The following is a 22401-nucleotide window of genomic DNA, read 5'->3' on the forward strand; positions in this document are numbered from 1 at the left end:
CTAAATCCATGCCACTCAATTAGGAAAGGCATTACCCAATCAACCGTGCTTAAACTAAATCAAACACACTTGTTTAGCTGCTGTGTAAAACACAGTGGGGTTGATTTACTAAAAGTTGAGAGTGCAAAATCTTGTGCAACTCTGCATAGAAACCAATCAGCTTCCTTTTTTTTGTCAAAGCTTAATTGAACAAGCTGAAGTTAGAAGCTGATTGGCTACCATGCACAGCTGCATCAGATTTTGCACGCTCCAGTTTTAGTAAATCAACTCCAATGTGTGTTTGATAAATATGCTTATAACACACAGCACTCCTCTAAATTATAAAGTACATTAGCTACTAGCTATTGCACTTTATAATTTAGAGGAGATCTGTGTAATACAAGCATATATCAATAGGACAGTAAAAGCAACATAAAGATGATCCATCAAAAATACCACACTTATCTAGAATGGTTTCAAACTACCTTTTGTAATGTGTTTTATTAAACAAAATCTTAAGTTACAATATCTACTGAAAACTTTAAGAAAGGGTTGAAGGCCAACTCTGACCATTGTTTAAATGGAAAGAGTGGGAAAGAGTTACGTTATTGGTCAGATTTTTATTTCTGTTTTCCCCTCCATTAGGAATAATGTATCCTTATGGGACCACAAAGTCATATGTTTCTGTCTTCCTTCCCCTAGCCTGATGTCTTATGTTACCCTATTCTCCCAAGCTTACTTTGACCTTTTCGGGCAACTACAGTTCATCACTATACCATTTAACCTAAAAAAAATAATGACTAAAGAGAACCTGTCATTAATAAGATATAAAAAGTGTAATTCCAAGATACCATAAAATGCCATAAAGAAAGTGTGTTGGATAGTGCAGATAACACTAAACTAAATTGACAAAACGTAAAACTTGCAGTTACAAACCAAAAAAGGGGATCCAGACATATCAACAGAAGCACCTCTTCATATGAAAAATCAGGTCACCTTCAAAGAACTCCATCCGCATTCACTGAGTAGCCACAATGAGGAGACAGTGGAGGGCCGGGCGGGGAAGAATCAACCAATAAACATGTCAGTGGAGGTGCTTCACATCTGCAAGTTGCAGTGTCAGTTCATACATCCTTCACTATAGAGGGACACTTTGTTATGCCTCTTCCTTGGAATTATCTAGTTAGTGTTCTCTCCAGTTGCTTTTCCACCTGGCCTTCAACGTTATCTTTATGACTATGAGAACGGACAGAGCTCTTTTGAGCTGACATAATGCTCCATATAAAGCGGTGCTTCTGTTTCTATGTCTTGATCCAAAATTTTACTTTTCCTTAATTAAAGGTAGTCCTATATGGACTATCCAGTGTTTTGTTTATATCTAGGTATCTGCCCTTTGGATATCTACAAAACCTGCAAGGATTAGCAGTTATTTTGCTGGAAACCAGTGAATAGCAACACATTTGAAGATACCACAGAATGCCAGTACATACTGATGACTTTCTAATTTTCTCTCCTGCAGAGCAGACCCAGGCTCTTCTAGATGTATGCAAATCTCAACTTCAGCTCCAGGTAAGAGCTTGGTTGTGCCATGTCCTCATGGATGTATTCAGGATTAGATTTATATTCAGTCATTCCACACTTAAACTAAATTTTTCTCTTTTTGTTGATCGGGTGAGATAGCTCTCTCACCTTACTTTCAAATAAATTAGTCAACATTGAGAATAAGACTAGCCATGTATGATGTAATAACTGTAGTCCTTCCAACCCATTCACCCAGTAACACAGCTTTGTGTCCCTTAAATACCTCAATGAATGAAAATTATTCCATCTAAGTTATTTGGAAAACTATTCAAAAAAAGTTTAATTCACAATATTGCATAAGTCAGGTATTTTTCCATTGTCTAGGAAGTCATATTTCACCTACGCTAACAGACCACAAAAAAGGAGACAATTTGTTTTTTCAATGCACTATTCCCAATGCATGCATTCCTGTAGAAATGGCTGTGCATATAAATTCAGGCTGAAGTGACCACCGGCTGGAACCGTGTCAAGTCAGAGTAAGAAAATGTCACCAGCAAACCAAGGATCTCCAGAATGGGTCCAAAGCTTTAATCAGCGATCACATCGTTACAGCAGATTGCAATGTTTCAGAGCCACGCAGGGTCACATGCCCGATGAAAGGGTCTTGCGTGGCTCCAGAACGTTGCAATCTGCTACATTTTCTTGCTCTAATTTGGTTTTATTGGAACATGGACAGCTGGCCCATGCACAGATGGCTTAGTGAAATTGTAATCTAGGTTTATGCCAATTTGTGAGATCTGATGACACATTAAATCAAAGCTCAACTGGTACAATGGAGATACTGGGTCTTTGACTTTCTGTTTGACTCAATGATGACAATGAACATAATGAATGGTTATGAAAAAGCTGTTATAATATCACTATAATCAGTAGCTGTTTTTTAAAGAAATGTGTTTCTTAGAAAACATGAAAATCAGTAGTTGTCTGACCTCTTTGACTTCATGAAGATGGGTAGGATTCTGGTTCTTGGATCTTCTGGCAGCTGCAGGGGACTTGTGATGTGTGATGGTGACAACACTGGGGCCGCTCAGTGCGACATGCCTCTGGCTCCCAGGGGATGAAGAATTGGATGTTCCATGGGGAAGCAATGAAACACTTCTGGCTCTCTGAGACAACGAGCTCTAAGAAAGGAATAGAGCAAGGAAATGTCATTACAAAAATATGAAAGATAAGCCCAGTGACTTGATGTTTTCAGTGCCCACATGATACTATAAAGTATAGGATAGACTGAGACAGAGTTTACAGCCAATTCTTACAGATTTTACCAGGTGTCCAAAGTATAGATGTTAAATTTATATCCTCTAAGATGTGGAAGTAGAGTTACGATTTTCAAAAACTGTTAATTTGTGTGAGAGAAAAGCAATATAAGAAGGAGAATCATCAAAAGAAAAACAGTCAAGGAGGAAAGAAGACAATGGAAACTGAAATATATACTTTACAATATTTTTGAACACTAGTATAAGAAAATATTGGGGCTGAATAACTAAAGGCAAATAGACTGTGCACTTTGCAAGTGCAATTGCTCCAGAGCTTAGTAAATGAGGGAAAGCTCTGCTGACTTCCATTATCCAATCATGTGCAAGCAAAACGTGTGTTGGTTTTTTTTTCCCTTGCATGTGATTGGGTATTCTTTGCAAAGTGAAGCTTCATCTCATTTACTAAGCTCTGGAGCAATCGCACCTGCAAACTGCACAGCATATTATACTATAGCAAATTAACCTAAGAGCTGGATCACACTGCAGCGATGCGGGAACCCTGCAAATCCAGTGCTGGTTCCCGCATCGCATACAACTCGCAGGCAGTTCACACTGCCATATGCAAACTCCTGGAAGTGTCAATAAAAAGCTAATAACACCCTCAAATTAGTTCACAAATCACAGAACAAACTGCAAATTCAGGCAGGAATGGGATCACATGGGTCTTCACACCCATGCGATTCAATTCTGCTGGGGACCAAAAAAAGGTTTGAAGGTCCGAATGCGATGCAAATTCAGCCATACTATCTGTATGGCTGAGTTTGCATCGCACAGACATCGCATGTGATTTGCACTGCAATGTTGCCTCTGTGCAAAAGATTCATGTAATAAAGACCAGTCACTGCTTCTCTTTTTCTTTGCGCAGAGTGACTGGTCTTGTCTCCTTTGATGCGAGTTGAGGTTCATAGTCCATAGACCTCAAGTTTACAAAGGCATTCCCTGAAATCATGGCAAAATCGCATCAAAATCGCGGCCATGAAATCGCAGTAAAATAGCGCTACTTTCAAGTCGCGGCAGTGTGAAAGGGGCCTTAGCCATGCCCACCTTACTAATTATCCCTGATTACTCCCACTCCTTACTTTTAATGAACAGCCTGGACAGTTTTTTTATATAAGAGACAGAAATTGCAAAACGAACATCTATTATCCTTTACAATAAAAAGCAACCTTTAATTAACTAAGGCTGGCCATAGACAGTTGAATAATTACACCTAATTTTGTTTCCTATTTGATTACCAGGTACTTTCTGAACCGTGAAAGAGCAATAATGAACTGCCAGAGGCACTTAAAAAGATTTTTCCATTCTTTAGAAATCTCTCTGTGAATGGGGCCCCTTCAATCTTCTGTGGAGGATCCAAAATATCAATCCCAGTGAGTCCTGGGGACACTCGCCCACCTATGATCAGTCTAATAGACTTCATAGCAGCAGGTATATTGCTTCTGATGTGATGCTGAGATAAACATATCCCCAGATAAGGGCTCAGTATGACTTCTAATACACACACATTGCATCTATATTCAATCGCTCTGCATTCAAGCACTGGTATACTAGTAAAATCTCTGATTTTGCAGAGTTTTATGATGGTCTTCATTTAGCATTTAGTAATTTTATCTCTGTAAGCTCTTTGGAAATATAAAACAAATCCAAAAATGATTAAATTGTTTGTTACCCAGACACTTCATATTCCTGATATGTGCCTGCTGTGCCATGTACTTATATGAAGAAGTTTCCTGTTCTATTTGTATTGCTTCCTTGATGTGAAATCCCTGGTGTTCCTGCTAGTCCCTCTGCTTTCCTATCAAAAACTGACCACACCAAGCAGGAGAGCACATTGTGGTCAGTTCTCTAGCTATGCTGGGAATTCAGCCTGCTCTCCTACAATGATCAGACTTGTTCTGACATGCCCCCGCTGGACTACCATTCACTGGGAAGCTCAGTGTGCTGTTGCATCTCCTCCCCCAGATCTTTTATAAAAAAGGGGAGAAAGGGTATTTAGAATATTTTTTTACATTTATACAAAAACGTTTTGCCTTTCAATTCAATTTTAAACTGAATGGGTTGTTTTACAAGGTGATTGTTTACAATCACTTTAAACACTTGAAGACCAGGCATTTTCTGCCACTTTTTGTTAACATGTAAAAATCTTTTTTTTTTTTTGCTAGAAAATAAGTTAGAAACCCCCAAACAATATATTTTTTAACCACTTAAGGACCGCCCTACGTACATATACTGCGGCACGGCGGCCCATAAGTGCAAAATCACGTACCTGTACGTGATTTCAAAAGCCAGGTCTGGGGCGCACGCTGCCGGCGACCTGCTCCCACTGTGATTGGACACAGTGGGAGCCAATCAGAGGGTCCGGTGGGCCCGATGTCCACTGGGACCCGCCGATCATTCCCAAGGCGGACAGAATGGCAGCCTGCCTATGTAAGCAAGGCAGATTGCTGTTCTGTCAGAGGGGAACAAGGAGATCTTGTGTTTCTGATAAGCAGGAACACGGATCTCTGTCTTCACCCAGTCAGCCCATCCCCCACACAGTTAGCAAGCACTCCCAGGGAACACATTTAACCCTTTGATCACCCCTGATGTTAACCCCTTCCCTGCCAGTGTCATTAGTACAGTGACAGTGCATTTTTTTAGGCACTGATCATTGTATTAGTGTCACTGGTCGCCAAAAAGTGTCCCTTAGTGTCAGATTTGTCTGCCGCAATGTAGCAGCCCCACTAAAAATCACTGATTGCCACCATTGCTAGTAAAAATAATTGAAAAAAATTAAAATTCCATAAATCTTTCCCAAAATTTGTAGACGCTATAACTTTTGTGCAAACCAATCAATATACGCTGCTTTGGATTTTTTTACCAAAAACATTTAGCAAAATACACATTGGCCGAAAATGATGAAGAAATTTGATTTGCTACATTTTTTTATTGGATATATTTTATAGAAGAAAGTAAAAATGTTTGTTTGTTTTTTTCAAAATTGACTGACTTTTTTTGTTTATAGCGCAAAAAATTAAAACCGCAGAGGTGATCAAATGCCACCAAAAGAAAGCTCTATTTGTGGGAAAAGAAGGACATTGATTTTATTTGGGTACAGTGTCGCACATACACGCAATTGTCAGTTAAAGCAACGCAGTGCCGTATCGCAAAAAATGGCCTGGTCATGAAGGGGGTGAACCTTCCAAAGCTAAAGTGGTTAAAGCGGAGGCCCTAGAGAATAAATTGGTGGGTTTTGCAATTTTTTATGTCACATGATATTTGCACAGCACGTTTTCAAAGCAATTTTTGGGAAAAAAAATATTTTTTAAACTTTATTGCAAAAAAAAAAACAACACAACAGAGGAGTGTTAGTCCTAGAATTACTGGCCATGATCCAATGTTTGCGGCGATACCTCACATGTGTGGGACAATCGCTGTTTGTGAGTGTGCAGGACCAACGCACCCGTTCACCTTTGCGTTCTAGCACTGGGGCACTTTTGATTATTTATTTTTTTAACGCTGTTGTATTTTTTTTTTTATCACTTTTATTGCTGTCTCAAGAAATATACACAGCCTTGTGACAGCTATAGGCACATGGCAGGTACTCTTTATGGAGGGATCTGGGGTCCTAAAACCCAAATCCCTCCTTTGCACTTGAAAGCATTCAAAATGCCAAGATCGGCATTTTTGAATGCTTTCATAATTTTAAAAAAATGGAGCTGTTAACATGCCGGCAAACCGGAAGTGATGTCTTGTCATCGCTTCCGGATTATCATACAGGAGACCCGATTAAAGCAGATTCCGGCTTTCCTCGGGTCTCCGACATGCTGGCTAGTAGCTTGGGTCTCCTGGTGGGATGGAGAATCCAGAGCAAGCAATGGGGGGGGGGGGGGGGTGTCCCCACTCGCTGCTTGTAATAACAACCGAGTGGCTGGTTAGCTGCTCCGGATGTTATTACAAGAGGGCCAATGGTTGGCTGTAAAAAACACTACTGGGGTAAAGCTGGTGTCTGCAGGCTTAATCCTCGTACAACCACTTGAATTCAAATGACGTGCCAGGTACTTTATTTGGCGGAAAGTAGTTAAGGCCTCTTTCACATAAGCAATGAGGTACGTACAGCTTAAATCAAGCTCCACCTGGAGTTCAGGCGGCCTATGTTAGTGAGTGGAAATATAGCGGCTGTACGGACTTACCCACACATCCATGTTTGACAGATACACAGGGATAGGTGTATGTCCCTAAATGTGGACAGTGTACCTTTTGGGCAGTGCACCTGCTCCTGCGGGCTTGTTCATACAGTTGCTGTTGTTGACTTAATATAGCCAGGTGGCCATAGTAGATCAACAATGTCAAGAGCATCTCCCCCCCCATTTTTTATATGCAGCTGCGGGGCAGGGAACCTCCTGCCTGCAGCCCATTGGCCAGTGAGGATGTGGTCATGTGACAGGTTCCTGAGGGTTCAGCTGAATTGGATTCATACGGAGTTCCTACTGAGTTTAGATACAAAACCACACATCTGTGTTAAACACCTTTGGGATTTGCCAGGTCTTCTCATCCACAACAAATAGCTCACCTTATACATACTCTTTTGGCTGAATGGGCACAAATTACCACAGACACACTAGCATGTCAGCCAACATTTGTTGGCCGAAAAATTGGAAAACAATTGTTGAAAGGAGCGTACTAACGGTAAGAACTTCGGACAACAGCCTGTCTAACAACAACCCCCTTCTGATTTTCATACCGTGTGTACAAGGCTTTAAAAACTGGTCAGGCACACGCAACTAATTATTTTGTATCTTAGCTAACATCTTATTTGCTTATTAGCAGCTCTCTGTTTAGGAAATTAAGTCTAATTTGTCAGCTATAGAGATTTGGAGATGTAATCAGCTATGCCATCAAAACTCATTTGAATATTTCTGATTACATCAAATTTTTTCTCATTTTAAAACAGTAGCCTATTTTTTAGTTATACCAGACTAACAGCTAAACACTAAAAAGCCTTCAAAAAAGCATTCTAGCTTAAATGTACTTCTGTTCCTAAAATTGGCTCTGAAAAAGTTAAATGATTTTCAACAGCATGTGTTGTCGGTACCTCTTTTTGATGAGTCTTCCAGTAAAAACACTTTAACATTCACTGCCGGTATTACCTTCGCTCACAACAACAAAGTAACATAAAATAAAATAAAAGTATACTGGTGTTTTTGTCTAGTATAGTCTTGATTCTAAACAGTGCTCCATTTTTGTAAGATAATAACCAAAGGAAAAGCTGTTATCTAAAACTGCAGCAGTGCTTTGACAGGTCAAATGAAATAATTGCCATATTTCCTTGATTTGCAGATGATTCATAACTGTGTGATGTAATTTCTATGGAATATGTGTCACAATAATACAATTCTTATAGATTTGAAATCAGTGGTATTCTGAATCATGACAGCTGACGTATAACTTTTCAGTCCAGGACTGTGTGTTCCATTTTAGCACGGAATCTCTTTACTACTGCTATGGTTTTATAAGTCAAAATTGTCCTTCACGTTAAAAAAAAAATAATCTAAAGCTATTTACTCATAATGGCCATGAGCATATAACCGTTTCATGATTATTATGGTTGCCAGTGGCCAAAGACAATTACTAAAGATGTGAATGAAAAGAACCAAATTCAGATTTTCTTGGGTTGGGTTCCTCCTTCAACCTCCATCAATCACTATGTCAAACTCCCTCATCCTAAAACCACTGTGCTGGGTACTCCATAGCAGCGTTTCTCAACTCCAAGTCCTCAAGGCGCCCCAACAGGTCATGTTTTCTGGATTTCCCTCAGATGAAACGGTTGTTGTAATTACTAAGGTGGTGAACCAGATCAAATCACCTGTGCAAAATAATGGAAGGTCTGAAAACATGACCTGCTGGGGTGCCTTGAGGACTGGAGTCGAAATCACTGCTCCATAGCAACATATTAAGTCAGTGCATAACCATGCATAACTGGCCAAAACAAGCATGCATATTTATGTGCCAATGATTATATAAAAATATATTTTTTTTTCACAATGGGATCTGACAGGTCCTTTAACAGACTTTTAAAACTGAAAAGTTAAATTTGTTATATGTTCGGCCACCAAATACCAGCTAAATAGGTCCTTGATCACAATATGGCTGTGGACTGGTAGCTGTAGAGCCTTTTTTTCATTCGGTACTGACACATTTTCCATAGACTACAGCTAGTCACATGCAGATCGGCAGGTTCAGAAGAGACTGGCTAAAATCCAATCTGTGTGTAGCCCTCCCACTTTGACAGAAGCCAATTGTTAGATCGGCTTCTGTGAAGCAGTCCTGCTGGAAAACCTCCTGCGATCATCAGCTGCAGCACTGATCCGTGTATTCTTATAGAGGAGAAGTCCCTGCTTTAAGAATACAATAGCACAGCATGGGGGTTTCCTACATCCATCTCACTCGTGTGAATGCAGGAATCTAATTTTTTCTGTTCAGCCCACTGTTTTAACAAAAAAAACCTAACTGTGTGCACCATGCTTAAAGTGACATTCAGTGCCAGTTCACACTAGCGCGATGCGGTAACCAGCGCGATTCCAGTGCCGGTTCCTGCATCGCATAGGACTCACAGGCAGTTCACACTGCCCTATGCGAACCGCTGCAGGTGTCAACAGAAAGTTAATTACACCCCCAGATCGGTTCGCATATCGCAGTGCTTACTGTCAAACACCCATGTGATCCGATTCCATTGCAGACCAAAAAAAAAAAAAAAAGAGTCCTGCACCATTATGGTGCAAATGCGATGCAAATTCAGCCATACAATCTGTATGGCTGAATTTGCATTGCACAAACATTGCATGTGATCTGCACAGCAGTGCTAACATCACACAAGTGTCAATCCAGGTGGTTGTTTTTTTTTTAAATTACAGTTAAAAAAATAAAATAAAAAGGAGGTTATACTGTGCAGCGATATTCCACAAAGCAGTCTCTTACCTCCTATTTGTCAGGCCCCCACCGACACTAACTGCTTCTTCTTTTTCCAGGTGCCTCCTTAGTAAGCCTTGTGCTATGGGGGCATCCTTGTGCACACAATCCAAAGGCATGCTTGTGTGCATCCAAAAAAAACAGTGTCGGTAAGCCACACCTTCACAGGAGTTTGACTGACAGCAATAGAGAGGAGGGGGTAGGGGGGTAAGAAAGATAGCTGGTATTTTTTACCTTAATGCAGAGAATGTATCAACATGAAAAAGTACACTTTAGAACCACTTTAAAGAGGAGTTCCAGTCTCCTATGAAAAAAATAAAAGTCAGCAGCTACAAAAACTGCAGCTGCTGACTTTTAAAAACAGCCACTCACCTGACCTACAATCCAGTGGTGTGCTCACCCCAGTCGGTTTCGCCCGCTGTCTTCTTTCCTCGGCGCCAGCAACTTCATTATGGGCACCCGGCTGTGATAGCTTGCAGCTTCACAATCGGGTGCCCACTGCGCATCGTGAATGGTGGCTGCAGCCTTCTGGGACCTGTCACGTGTCCCAGAAGACTGCGGGGGGGGGGAGAACTTCCGCTCTAGGGGTGGTTGTAGCGGAAGTGGGAGCGGGTACCTGTCAAAATCGGGTATCCACTCCTTAAAAGTGTCAATTCTTCAAGAGAAGAGGGGGACGAGTCCTTAGAGCGGAACTTCCCCTTTTGGGTGGAGCTCTGCTTTAAGATGACCTAAAGACATAAAGTTATGACTAGAAATAAGGACTTGAACTGATCAGTGAAAAATCTTTCTGTAAAAATATCTTTCCACAAAGTAGGTCTAAAGCTTTATTTTCCATTGTGGATAGAAAAGAAAATGTTTGCCACATGTTTGATATCATCTGTGTCCCTACCAGGGCGTTTCACACAATTTTTCCTAGGTACAATTGTTGCTGAGAGTAAAATTGAGGGAAAGTCCAAAATGTGGCGTTGTCATGAGAAAAATAGGAGGGGAATTCTTCCAATGGGGGCACTTGTTTCAGTGACAAGTGTCTAGGGAACATTTCCCTTAATTTGAAGAGATTTCCTTACTTCATATTTTGTCTCCAAGACAGGAATTGAATGGGAAAATTATCCAATGCAACACAAACAGCAAAAAAAAAAAAAGGTAAGAAAAGGTTTTGGTTTTATATATACTTTAACCATGCATTTTCAAATTGAGTGAGTGTGCACATTTCATTCCAAGGGAGAAGGTGAGTGGGACAGCAGAAAGACAGCTATGGTAGTGGCTTTTTAAATAACAGCAGTTGACTTGGAAAATCCAACTCACTGACCCAGAAGGGTCAGCCAGGGAATAAAAGAGAACCAAAAGATATACAAGAATTTCACAGGTCAGGCAAAGATCACTTTGTATCTGAAGGGATTTATAAAGAAAAACTAATACTGGGAGGAATATGACATGACGAGTCCTTACACGTTCATGTATTGATTATTATGTGCTTGCAATGTTATGGGAGACAATAAAAATTCATGTTTTTTACTCTTTACATTGATCCATCTGATTAGCCACAATATACTTTGCTCATTTAAAGTCCAAACCTCTTTTTTATGTACCATCATCTGAGCCTGTTCACTTCACTGGGTATATTGGAGGGTTTACAACCACTTTAAATCACACAAATCAGAATGTGGTTTTAACTATTAATCCGCATACCTATTCTGCATTTATGACTCAATGTACTGAAGTGACTGCGTCAGCATAACAGAGAGAAAAGTAGTGTTTTTCAAAGAAGTCATTAAGGGAAATCTACATATTTTCTAAATACAGGTAACAGCAAGTTATAGATGCATCTGTCTACATGCATAGAAAACTTTCCTGAAATGTACAGTCTTCTACTTGGATCCATGTAAAAGAAGAGGTGGACATTTGTGTACACAATATGGCAACATTAATCTAATTTAAAATACTTGGGTTGATTTACCAAAGTAATAATGGTGCTGAGAGATGTCGTCCATGACAATCAATCAGGTTCCACTTTTGATTAAATGCTAAGGACAACACCACCTGTGACAATTTTCTTTTTTGCATATATTTTTTTACCAGTGATAACTCTGAAGTCTGAAGTAATTGATTAAGAGGATTAAAATTTAATGTAATATTATATACTGAATATACATATTTTGTAGACAATATGTAGACAAGCAGATGGTGCTCTCAAATCTTTCTCTCGTGCTTTCTGGTTTTATCTTATCTCTGCTGCTGTAAAAGACTCATTTACAGAGCTCAGCAGCTGAGGATTAAATTTACACACACAAATGAATGGATCTTAGATTTATAGACATATATATATATATATATATATATATATATATATATACATTATATACTGTCTACCCCATAGTAAAGAGGTGAGCTGCACATGTCAGATTACTTTTGGGCTGGTTGCAAGCAGTATGCAGGGTCCATGTTGCCACAATCCATATAAATACCAGAAAGTGCTGTATTCTGCCAGAGGAATTCAATAAAGTCCTAATAACAATTTAATGGTGGTATTTTCCTTAAAGTGTATATTACCCCAACATTTCATATTTCTGATATGTGTCAGTGTTACCATGTACTTTTATTAAATAGTATCCTGTTCTCTTTGCATTGCTTCTTTTATGTGAAATACCTTCTGATCTAACCAGACTTTCCTATTTCAAACTGACCACGCCAGGGCATGGGAGCACCCCCACCCTCATGTGGTCAGTTTGCTTCTTTGCATTCTGCTTGTGAGCACAGCCCGTCTGTAACTCAATGGTAAGACTTGTGCTGATACAACCACCCTGTGCAGTTCTTTACTGGGAAGATCAGTATACTCTTGTTTCTTTGCCACCTGCTGACCCCCCCCCCCCCGTAGTCTCCTCCCCTACATCTCTAAGTCCCTTATGCAGCTGAGAGCAAAGGTTGTGTGATCACTTATTAAAGCGGTAGTAAACCCGCTGGCTTTTTTTTTTTTCTCTACACCTGTAAGGGAAAGGCATAATGAGCTAGTATGCACCGCGTGGCGCCGGCATCTCACCCTGTCCACACCGAGGGAGCTGACATTTCCCCTCAGCGTGTGTTCCGGGTATCGCGGCTCCGGCGCTGTGAGTGACCGGAGCCGCGATGTCGTCACTCCCGCGCATGCGCGCGGGAGACTTCTGTCTGGCAGGCTCAGGAGTTTGCTGGGCTGTCAGCCGAGAATCCCCTGTGCGCATGCGCCGCTGCAGTCAGCGGCTCATTGCGAGGGGAATATCTCCTAAACCGTACAGGTTTAGGAGATATTTTTTTTACCTACAGGTAAGCCTTATTATAGGCTTACCTGTAGGTAAAAGTAAAAAAAAAAGGTATACAAGCGCTTTAAAAAAAAAAAAAAGTTAAATTTGTTATATGTTCGGCCACCAAATACCAGCTGAATAGATCCTTGATCACAATATGGCTGTGAACTGGTAGCTGTAGAGCCTTTTTTTCATTCGGTACAGACACATTTTCCATAGACTACAGCTAGTCACATGCAGATCGGCAGGTTCAGAAGAGACTGGCTAAAATCCAATCTGTGTGTAGCCCTCCCACTTTGACAGAAGCCGATCGTTCATTCACAAACTTTAGCATAGTAAACACAGTTATGAATGGATACAGTGAACGAGTGTGTTCCCTGTGTAAATTACATATTTACTAGCCCCTTCCCCCCACTCTCCATCCTGAAACATCCCCTGCAGCAGCTGGGGGGGGGGGGAGGAGAGGAGGGAAACTAGCAGCACCGCAGGGCAGGGGCAACAAGGGGGGGTGCCCGGGCAGTAGGGGGAATTGGCACCACACATATTTATTAGGGTGTGCCCAGTGCATGCCTATGCCTTTATTTATATGTTTTTGAGGTCTAATATACAACCTATATGTTAGCTGCCTTTGCCATTACATATTTCACACAGTGCAGATTTTTTGCACATTATTACAGGTTTTCTAAAGTCCGTTTTGGTACCTAGTGATTTGTAAGAGTTCCAGGTGGGATGAAATCTCCAATCCTGGGTCCAGGTTTTGTGAGCAGCCAGCACACTGATTGCACAGGTGTGTGCAGGCCTTATAGTAGTGACCTGACCATGGGTCTGGGCTCCACCCCAGCAGATACAGAAGGTCCTTGCCCATAAGTCAGGAAGCCTCCACCCCAGCAGATGAAGGAGAGCTTTGTCCGGGAGTACAGATGGGAGCAAGAGCAACAAGGGGCCTGCCAAGTTTATGGATCAAGGTACAGAGTGGTACTGTGTAAGCGTCTGTGGGACCAGAGTAAAGGGCAGGAGTCTGAATGTTTGTTTTTGTTTTTTGGAGGTAGATAAATGCTGAATACCCCTGCGAGGGAAACTCATGTTATGGTGTTTCTGAACTCTCTTTTAATAAAATTGGGTAAGAAAATCCCTTAAAAAGAAGAAGAAAGTGAATGGCTGAGTTCTTAAAGCTCTACCTTTTGATGTTAGTTCTCACTGATATATATAGATATAGATATATATATTGTGAGGGGGTTAGCTCGGCAGTGGGTGTGTGTGACCCCCTGGATAGGTTCACCACACAAAATCAGGCACAGCAGACAGCGTTATAGGTGAAAAAAAACAAAGGTACAGTTAATTTATACTATATGCAGTGAAAAATATAAAAGCAAAAAAAGAAACATGAAAAGAAATCCTGGTCAGCTTGACCGCTTACTACACACGTAGATTCCCTATCTTTTTTTTCATATTTAATATTTTTATTATTACTGGTTTAAGAGGAAGAAAGGCATACACTTTACCAACATCAAATATAACATATTATGCATGTTTATATGCTAATCTAATATACAAATAAATTCATTTTTTTCTAAAGCCAAGACCATGCTCTCTAATTACAACAAAGTCAAAACCTCATTACAATCCCCCAAACGCATTAAGGCAGAGATCCTCTCCCGTCCCTAATCAAAATATATCTCCAACTCCGTCCTGGGGGGTTCGATCTATATTTTCCTTAAGTGTCTAACTCTCTCTTACCACTATATTTACAAAAAAAAAAAAAACACACAAAACACCAAAAAATAAATAAATAAATAAAACCCCTAAGGGGAGGGAGGGGCAGAACCCATCTCCCGCATTCCCCATCCCCTCCTCCTCCCCCTCTCCCCCACATCCCCCTCCCCTGCCAAGAATCCAATGGCCACATCTTCTGTTTTCAGTCAATAGAACTTACATCTATAAGGTTTTTTCCCTCTTCTGTATTAATGAAAAGATTCCATGGAGACCATGTTTTCAGATATGTCCCTCTTTTTTGCCGGGATGTCCAAACCAAATCTTCCATAAGGTTCAATTGTTCTACTCTTTTAAGCCACAATACTACCGTTGGTGGTTGTGCCTGCTTCCAAGTGAGTGGAATACATGCTCTAGCTGCATTCAGCAGATGACATAGAATAGATTTCTTATATGATTTAACTGAGATTTTAGTATCTTGTAATAGGAAGAAAGATGGATCCTCCGGAATGTCTCAGCTGTACCGCACACCAAACATCCAAACAGTATGATAAAGATCCTGTTGTCAATGAAAATATTGTGAGCCATGCTTCCCCTGTTAAAAAATGAGAGGCCTGGAAGATCCCCTGTTCCATCAATGCCGTAAAATTTCCCTTCCTCAGACCTGGCTCAAACTCGGGATTCCCCAGTATTGGAAACAACGGTGAGATTATTGCCAAAAGTTTACCCTTAGAAAAAAGCTCAAAGCCTATCTTTAGGGTGGGTCCTATCACAGGGTGTGCCTTCGTAATAGTCGGAAGGTCTTTATAACACCAAGCGGCTTGTTGCAGTAAAGCACTGCTCTGAGCCTGCTCCAGGCCCGGCCATAACTTCCCATCTCCATGTCTACTCCAATCGATCAAGCAGCTTAATAAAGCCGCCTAATAGTATCTGTACATGTCCAGTACAGCTAGTCCACCCTTTTGTTTGGGTATAGTCAACAGGGCTCTGATAATCCTTGGGTGTTTATTTGCCCAGATAAATCTGACAAGAAGGGAATGTATATGTTTGAAATAATATTTAGGTATAGCGATAGGTAATGCTTGAAATAAATACAAAAACTTCGGCAGGATATTCATTTTAATAATATTACACCTCCCACACCAGGAGTGGAACCCTCCCTGCCACCTTTCCAGGAGGACTCGCACTCTATGTAATATTGGTGGGAAATTAAGATTGTATGTATGGGAAAGATTTGCTGGGATAAAAGTTCCCAGGTATTTCAAGGCTTGATCTGACCATTTAAATTTGTAACTTGCCTTCAGTGTTCCTAATATTTTGCTAGATATCCCAACTCCCATTGCCTCGGATATTGATACGTTAATCTTAAAGTCTGATAAGGAGCTATATGTCTCTATTTCTTGAAGAAGGTTAGGTAATGATACAATCGGATTAGTCAATGAAAACAACATATCATCTGCATACACTGAAGATTTATACTGCATACCTCCTATTGATATACCCCCTATATCTGGATTTGACCGGATCCTACACATTAAGGGCTCCAACGAGAAAACAAATAATATTGGGGACAGTGGGCATCCCTGCCTCGTTCCATTCGTGACACTAACAGGCTGAGATAACACCCCGTTCACCTTAACCTGAGCTGATGGTTGTGTATAGATACTCGAAATCCATCTAATCATATTGTTACCCATCCCTACTTGTCTTAACACCGCAAACATAAACTGCCAAAGCTTTCTCTGCATCTGTTCCCAGAAATAAGGATGGGATTTTGGAAGTACTAGCTATATGAATTAAATTCCTAATTGTATTATCTCGTGCTTCCCGTGTCTAAACAAACCCTACCTGGTCCAAATGGACCAGAGAGGGTATATACTGTTGGAGCCGCATCGCCAAGATCTTAGAGAAAAGCTTCAGATCCGCATTTAAAAGGGATATCGGTCTATAACTCCCGCATTGTGATGGGTCTTTACTTCCTTAGGTAAGATCGTGATTAACGCTTTCAGGGATTCCATCTGGAACGAACCTGAATCTCCCAATCCATTATACATTTTAACCAAATAAGGTCCTAAAATAGGAAAGAGCAGCCTATAATATTGGGCAGTAAAACCGGCAGTAAAACCGTCCCCATCTTTGCCAAATTCACCACTTCATGAACTTCCTCCAATGTGATTGGTTTTTCCAATTCCTGCCCTGCAATAGACGCCAGGCTAGGCAAACCAGAAGTTGACACATATTCCTCTACCGCAGTCTGATTTTGCAGGTTCGGGTGTAAATTGTACAAAGCTGAATAAAAGTCCCTGAACCTCTGCGCTTTTTCTCTTGGCAACAGATATCTTTCACCCTCAGTTCCCATAATTATTGGGACATAGGTCCTTAATTGCTGTTCCCTCAGAGAGTCAGCAAGTTGTTTACCGCATTTATTCCCATACTCATAGCTCTGCTTTTTTCCTACTTGTATTGCTCTTTTAGCTTTTTACCGAAGTAAATCTATGATCTGTCTGCGTGTTGTCAAAAGATCCTGTTCCACGTTTAAAGTAGGGGTTCGTTTATGCAGCATCTCCAGGAGATGTATATCTGCCATTAGCGATGTTATCTTGGCTTCTCTCTCTTTTTTAATCCTAGCCCCATGCTTGATCAAAACTCCCCGCATCACTGCTTTGTGGGTTTCCCAAATCACTCCCGAATTACATTCAGGAGTGTCGTCAGTCTGAAAATACCACCTTGCCTCTTTACGTACCTCCTCTATCACAGAGGGGTCATGTAGGAGGCTTTCATTCAGTTTCCACATCGCATGACCGGGTAGTTGAATATCTGAGAGATTATACTTCAAAAAAATTGGTGCATGGTCTGACCAGGTTATCTTCCCAATATTTACTTCCTCTATTGCATGCAATTGACTGTACGGAGTAAAAAAATAATCTATACGAGAGTATGTCTTGTGTGTGGCTGAGAAAAAAAGAGTAATCTCTTTCTCCAGAATGGAAAAGGCGCCATGTATCCACTAATCTTGCTCGTAGCGTGACCTAACAATTCGCTTCCGAACACCCAAGGATACAGCTGAGACCCCTAAAGAAGTATCCTCACCTGGAACTAGAGATGCATTCAAATCTCCCCCCATAATCAATTGACCCTCCGTAAATCTCATAGTTTTATCCAAAAATTTCTTAAAAAAGGTGTCTTGTTGTATATTAGGGGCATAAAAAGCAGTCAAGGTTACTCTTGTCCCCCCAATCTTACCCTTCAGGAGCAGGTATTGCCCCCCGGCATCCAACAAGGTTTCTGTACATGACCATGGAATCTTGTTCGAAATCAGTATAGACACCCCCCTTGTCTTAGCAACAGGATTAGTAGCGTGGTAACCTATTGGAAAAGATCTGTTCCTAAGAAAAGGGAGGCTATTCTCTTTAAAATGCATTTCCTGGACAAATGCTATGTCAATCCTTGATCTTTTCAAATCCTGAAGAAGTATACGTCTCTTTTCGGGGATGTTTAGTCCCTTAGCATTAATTGACATTATTGAAATGGTACCCATTTCTTTTACCTCTCACCCCAACTAGGGGGGAAATCTCTAAACTCAGGAGGAACCCAGGCAAGAGAGAGGGGGAGAGAGGAGATGGGGAGGGAGAGGAAAAAAAAGAAAAAAGAAAAAACCCGCAGAGGGCCTAACACGGAGGAAAAAACCTGCAGAGGGCCTAACACGAAGGGAAAAAAACCCATAAAGGGCCTAACAAAAAAAAAATAAAAAGGAAAAATAAAAAAACACCCCCACAGAGGGCCTAACACGGAGGAAAAAAAAAAAATCCCCAAAGAGTTCTGAACAGGAGGTGAAAAAGCCCCCTGTCAACTAAATCCTCCTAGAGAGGGCACCTCTCCCCAGGGGGATCTAAAGCAAATCAGCTTTATGCACTCGACCTAAATTCCTTATACTTTGAGTGCTAACCTACTGAGGGGATGCGGTTGAGCATGACCTAGAGGAGGGAGTCCCCGGCTTCCTTAGATTCCCTATCTAACAACTAGGTGCAGACTTGTGCTGCCCCAGTCCCTATCTCCCTGTTTTAGAAGTTTGCCACACAGGCGTTAACTCACCGCACAGGACAGATACCACACTCTCCAGTCTACACAAACACAGAACTGGTTCCAGGGTGGAGCATCTCCTTAAGCATGCTGGGGTTTTTTATATAGATCTTAATGAGCCCACTTATTCAGCTGGGCTCATTAACTCTTCCCCTGCAGGACTCACAGTACTCCCCCCTAGTGGTATAAATCGGCATAAAGCCTGAATCTAGGGCATACATATTTTCCATCCTGGATGCAACCAGGTGATTTTACCTGCCCCCCCCTCTTGTTTCAACCTTGGGGTTGGAACACACACAGTCAGGCATGCATATACCCGAGACAAAACATCCCCATTTTAATGCCAGGGCGATGCTTTACTGTAAAGTTGAATTACTGTAGGGCCAGGAACCACCTATTTATCCTTCTATTGGTCTCCTTGTTTTGAGCCATCCACTTTAAAGGGGCATGATCAGTAACCAGGTCAAAGTACCTACCTAGCAGATAGTACCAAAGGGAATCTAGAGCCCACTTCACCGCTAAACACTCCTTCTCAATCATGGCGTAATTTACCTCATGGGACTTCAATTACCTGCTGGGGTAAATGACTGGGTGCTCTTCCCCGTTCCAGACCTGAGACAACACTGCTCCTAACCCAACGTCTGATGCATCAGTTTGTACAACAAAGTCCTTAGAGAAGTTTGGCAAGTACAACACTGGCTGGCTACATAAGGCTGTTTTTAAGGACTGGAATGCTGCTTCAGCATCTGGGGACCATTTAACCATGACAAACTCTTTCCCTTTTGTCAGGTTGGTGGGGGGCACAGCCTAAGAAGCAAAATGGGGAATGAATCGCCGATAAAAGCCAGCGATTCCCAGAAAGGCTCGTACCTGCTTCTTGCTGTTGGGACATGGCCAACATCTTTATGGCCTCGATTTTATTCACTTGGGGTTTTATCACTCCCCTCCCAATAGCATACCCAAGATATTTGGCCTCCTCCTGTCCAATGGTACACTTCTTTGGATTAGCCATAAACCCAGCTTCCTGGATAGAGTCTAAGACTGCTTGTACTTTTGACAGATGTGAGACCCAATCTGTGCTATGGATAATCACATCATCCAGGTAAGCTGCAGCATACTTCTGATGGGGCCTCAGAATCTTGTCCATTTTCCGCTGGAATGTTCCCGGTGCATTCTGTAGCCCAAACGGCATTCTCTTATATTGGAACGCCCCATCTGGGGTTACAAACACCCGACTCGGCCAAGGGAATTTGCCAATACCCTTTGGTGAGATCGAGAGTTGTCATGTATCGGGCTGTTCCCAGCTGGTCAATCAACTCGTCTATACACGGCATGGGGTAGGTGTCAAATTTTGTAACTTTATTCAATTGTTTAAAATCGTTACAAAATTGCCAGCTCCCATCAGGTTTGGGCACTAGTACGATAGGATTGGACCAGTCACTCTGGGACTCCTATATCACACCCAATTCCAGCATTCCTTTGAACCTCCCCACGTATTGCCTCCTGTCGGGCCTCTGGTATTCTATAAGGTTTTAGTTTTACCCTTTCTCTTGGTGGGGTGATAATGTCCTGCTCTACGCAGATGTTTCTCCCGGCAGCTCAGAGAAAATCTCTTTGTTGCGAAGTACAAACTCTTTAACCGCCTGTTATTGGGGTTTCGATAAGGTGACTGTGATTCCAACCTCAGGAACTAAGCAATCAGACTGGACCAGTTCTCAAAGTCACTGCGACTAGGGATTCCCTATCCCTCCAGGCTTTCAGCAGATTGACGTGATATATATGTTCCGGCTTTCGCCTTCCTGGCTGTCTGACCCTGTAGTTTACCTCACTCACTTTTTCAATTATTTCGTATGGCTAAAAACAAGAGATAGCTCTTTGGCTATGGTTTTGGCCGAGGTACTTCGAAGAGGAATCGCTTCCGGATAACGGGTGGCATAGTCCAATATAGCCAAAATGTACTGATGCCCCCTAGCGGACTTCATTATCGGACCTACCAAATCCATTGCGATCCCCTCAAAGGGGACCTCAATGATAGGAAGAGGTACCAGCGGGTTACAGAAATGTGGCATAGGTGCCGACTTCTGACACACAGGGCAGGAGGAACAATAATTTGCTGTTTCCTTCATGACCCCAGGCCAATAGAATCTCTGCAATACTCTCTCTGGTTTTCTCTGTCCCCAGATGACCTCCAAGAATGTGCCCATGGGCCAATTCTAATACCAACTTCCTGTAAGGTTTGGGCACCACAAGTTGCTCAATGGTTTCTTCTGCCCTTTGAGCCACTTGATACAGCAGGTCCCTTTCCACAATGAAGTACGGGTAGGTGCAAGTCTTATCTGGGTTCACCAACTCTTCATCTATTTTCACCACATTTTCCCGTGCCTTTATTAGTGTGGGGTCTTTTAACTGTTCTGTTGCAAAATTTTCCCTGTGAACCTCGAGATCCGAAAACTGCACAGACGACATGTTTTCGCCTGAGGATGTTGGCTCCTCCCCAGTTTCCCAAGTTTTCCCCGCCGATACCGACAAGGGATATTCTGGAGAGTCCTCACCACTCTGAGGAATTCTGGTCCTCACCTTCCTGGTCTATAGGGGCACCAGTGGGGGGCTCAGGACAATCCCAGAGTTCCCAGAACTTTGAAAAGTCCCTTCCCACAATGGCATCATTTGGTAAGTGAGACACTAACCCCACCTAATGAGAGAGGTTACCTTTGGGGGTCTCAAAAAACACTGAAGTCACAGGATACTCTCGGGTGTCCCCATGCACACAAATAACAGCCACCTTGTTATTCACAGAGACCTCTGTAGTAACTAATTCAGCTTTTATCAATGTCACCAGGCTGAAGTAATAGGTGACCCTGCGCTACGGTATCTATCAAGCAAAAAGAAAGTGGCCCTAGTATTAAGGTCCAGTAAATGGATGCCACAGTTATCAAAAAATAAAAAAGTAGGAGATATATAAAGAAATATGTGTGTGTGTGTATGTGTATATATATATATATATATATATATATATATATATATATATATATATATATATATATGAGAAAAGTGTGTAGGAAAGAGAAAGGAGAATTGCTGCCTCTACATAATACTACCACCTAGGTGGAGTATACAAATGAATGATAAAGTGTAGAGTTGGCGCTATTCTACTTTTAATATGTTAAAAAAGGAGTGCCTAACAGTTTACCTGTACCTTTGACTTAACATTAGTACTGTACAGAAAAATTAAGGTGTCACAAGTAAAAATAGGAATAAACCAAATTTTTTTCCAATGAAAAGAAAAAGTGAAACAGTGAAGACCGGTGTTATACCCTCTGCCTTATTGGGTCGGGCTACTAAGCTAAAAAGATTTATGTAGTGGTGTTACTCTCCCTGGAGAATATGGTGAACTTTGGATTTCAAACCAACTTTGAAATCAGAAGATTTGGTGTAAAATGTGTTACACCCCCTGCCTGTCACAAAACAAATGAAATATGTGCAGGTGGTAAAATTTAATATTCCTAGTAGTATAAAATTATGTGATAAACTGATCAAATGAATGTCAAGAACTACAAAATGGATAGGTGTGT

General features: G+C 41.4%; 1 protein-coding gene across 1 annotated transcript in view; it reads right to left on the minus strand.

The window, feature by feature from the left end:
- The window catches only part of OSBPL10 (oxysterol binding protein like 10), a 706762-nt gene that overhangs the window by 380908 nt on the left and 303453 nt on the right, over positions 1 to 22401 (minus strand). The window contains exon 4 of the mRNA XM_073630290.1: positions 2490 to 2681. Within this exon, the coding sequence (XP_073486391.1) occupies positions 2490 to 2681 (192 nt within the window). The remainder of the gene's footprint in view (positions 1 to 2489; positions 2682 to 22401) is intronic.

This window comes from Aquarana catesbeiana, linkage group LG05 (genome assembly GCF_042186555.1).
Source record: "Aquarana catesbeiana isolate 2022-GZ linkage group LG05, ASM4218655v1, whole genome shotgun sequence".
Classification (NCBI taxonomy): Eukaryota; Metazoa; Chordata; class Amphibia; order Anura; family Ranidae; genus Aquarana; species Aquarana catesbeiana.